General features: G+C 51.9%; 1 protein-coding gene across 1 annotated transcript; it reads left to right on the forward strand.

The window, feature by feature from the left end:
* Positions 1-837: 837 nt before the first annotated feature.
* Positions 838-1,925, forward strand: GPR174 (G protein-coupled receptor 174). The gene has a single exon (XM_075847714.1). It carries the CDS (start codon positions 838-840, stop codon positions 1,837-1,839), a length of 1,002 nt encoding a protein of 333 aa, XP_075703829.1. The 3' UTR covers positions 1,840-1,925.
* Positions 1,926-2,224: the final 299 nt, after the last annotated feature.

Below are 2,224 nucleotides of genomic sequence, written 5' to 3' on the forward strand. Positions count from 1 at the left end.
CTCACTACATACAGATATATACAGCTCCCATAGCGATACATGATAACATTCTACTGCCTGCAGCCACCATTAGGAGGAGCTCACTACATACAGATATACACAGGTCCCATAGAGTTACATGATAACATTCTGCTGCCTGCAGCCACCAATAGGGGGAGCTCACTACATACAGATATACACAGCTCCCATAGAGTTACATGATAACATTCTGCTGCCTGCAGCCACCACTAGGGGGAGCTCACTACATACAGATATATACAGCTCCCATAGAGTTACATGATTAACATTCTGCTGCAAAACTTTATTTTCGATTATTATTTATTAATATTTATCTAAATACTGGCTCCTTAAAGCCTCCCAGCGAGGACGTTGGAGGGCGAATATTTTTTAGGGAGTTTGTAGATATTGGGGTGTTGGACGATCTCGGCCTTGTTCGTTGCTGTCAGTGTCGCATTCCGTTCCCTTGTCAGTTATTATTCTCATATCGGACGCTGTTTGCACATCATGACCTCTGTTGACCTCTGCGTGTTTTCTCTTTTGCAGATCCTTGTTTGCAGTCACCATGAAGCTTATAATAAATGGCGCCGCTGCGGTTCCTGACAATGCCGCGCTTGTAGCCGGGTAAATGAAATTAAAGCAGAACTCAATTGTACGACCACAGAGGATCCCACAGAATATCGAGGCTCAATAGCGGCACAACGCAACCGAGACGCTGCTCACCCGGGAACCTCGTCCTGAAGTTACCCATGGACGCTGGGATATCCTCCAGCTGAGACCCCTCTGAGGTCCGGGCGCTGAACTTAACCCCTGCTCACCCGGATCCCAGCCAAGGGGAAGATGCAGGTTGGCGCCAATGTTACAGAGAGCTGTGAAGTGAGCGGGCGCTTCCTGGATTATCTGTACGCCATCACCTACGCCGTTATACTCATCCCGGGACTGATCGGGAACGTCCTGGCGCTGTGGGTCTTCTACATGTACGTGAAGGAGACGAAACGCGCCGTCATCTTCATGATTAATCTGGCCATTGCCGACTTGCTGCAGGTCCTGTCGCTGCCGCTGCGGATCTTTTATTACCTGCACAAGTCGTGGCCGTTCGGCAGGTTTCTGTGCATGTTCTGCTTCTACCTGAAATACGTCAACATGTACGCCAGCATCTTCTTCCTGGTCTGCATCAGCGTGCGCCGCTTCATGTATCTCATTTACCCCTTTAGATTCACGGACAGGAAGCGGCTGTTTGATGTTTACGTCAGTTTCGCCGGCTGGATCGTCGTCTGCGTTAGTTGCCTCCCGTTTCCTCTACTGAGGATTGGGAACGAGACGAGTGGCGGCGGCAATGACCGTAAGTGTTTTGCGGACCTTCCCCTCCTGGACATTGGATTCGCCAACTCCATCGTGACGGTGACCGTGGCCGAGCTCTTTGGCTTTGTCAGTCCGCTGGTCATTGTTCTGTTCTGCACCTGGAGGACGGTAACGTCACTGCGGGAACCGCACGCCGCCTCTCATGACCTCGGTGAGAAGCGGAAGGCGCTGAAGATGATCCTGACCTGCGCCGGCGTCTTTCTCATTTGCTTTGCTCCCTATCACTTCAGCTTCCCGTTAGATTTCCTGGCCAAGGCCAATAAGATTGCGTCGTGCTGGCAGCGCAGGGCCATCCTCACCCTACACCCCGTGGCGCTGTGCCTGGCCAGTCTGAACTGCTGCCTGGATCCCGTCATCTACTACTTCACCACCGATGAGTTTAGGAGGAGACTGTCCAGGCAGGACTTGGTGGACGGCGCTGAGCTGCAGATTCTCTACAGTAAGGACTTTACGGATCAGAGCGTCGACAGGTCGAGCTGACAACTAGTGTCACATGAAGCACAAGGTTGTCAGAGGGCGCCACGATGGTCGCACCGCCCCCTCCTTAGTATATGACTATAGGTGCAGACAATGAGCAACATCCTGCGAATGCGGCCCAGGCCACAGCTACTACAACCCCCAACAGAACAGTCACATTCCTGTAATCCGGCGTCTGATAATTTACTAATTTCTCAGCATCCCAAACACTTCTGGATCCTTTACGTCTTCAGTGAGATTTACGCTTCATGATTGGAGTCACTTCAGACGTCACATTGTGTCGGGCCGGGGGGTCTGCACCGAGCAGGAGGGAAGTGACCGACCCCAGGACAGGATGTGTTCTCAACCTCTAGACACAAAGGGCTCCCTGGCAACCAATCAGATCACT

Source organism: Rhinoderma darwinii, assembly GCF_050947455.1.
Source record: "Rhinoderma darwinii isolate aRhiDar2 chromosome 8 unlocalized genomic scaffold, aRhiDar2.hap1 SUPER_8_unloc_1, whole genome shotgun sequence".
Lineage (NCBI taxonomy): Eukaryota > Metazoa > Chordata > Amphibia > Anura > Rhinodermatidae > Rhinoderma > Rhinoderma darwinii.

Excerpts from the sequence above, each read along its gene's own strand:
- GPR174 (XM_075847714.1), top strand. The coding sequence starts at position 838 with ATGCAGGTTGGCGCCAATGTTACAGAGAGCTGTGAAGTGAGCGGGCGC.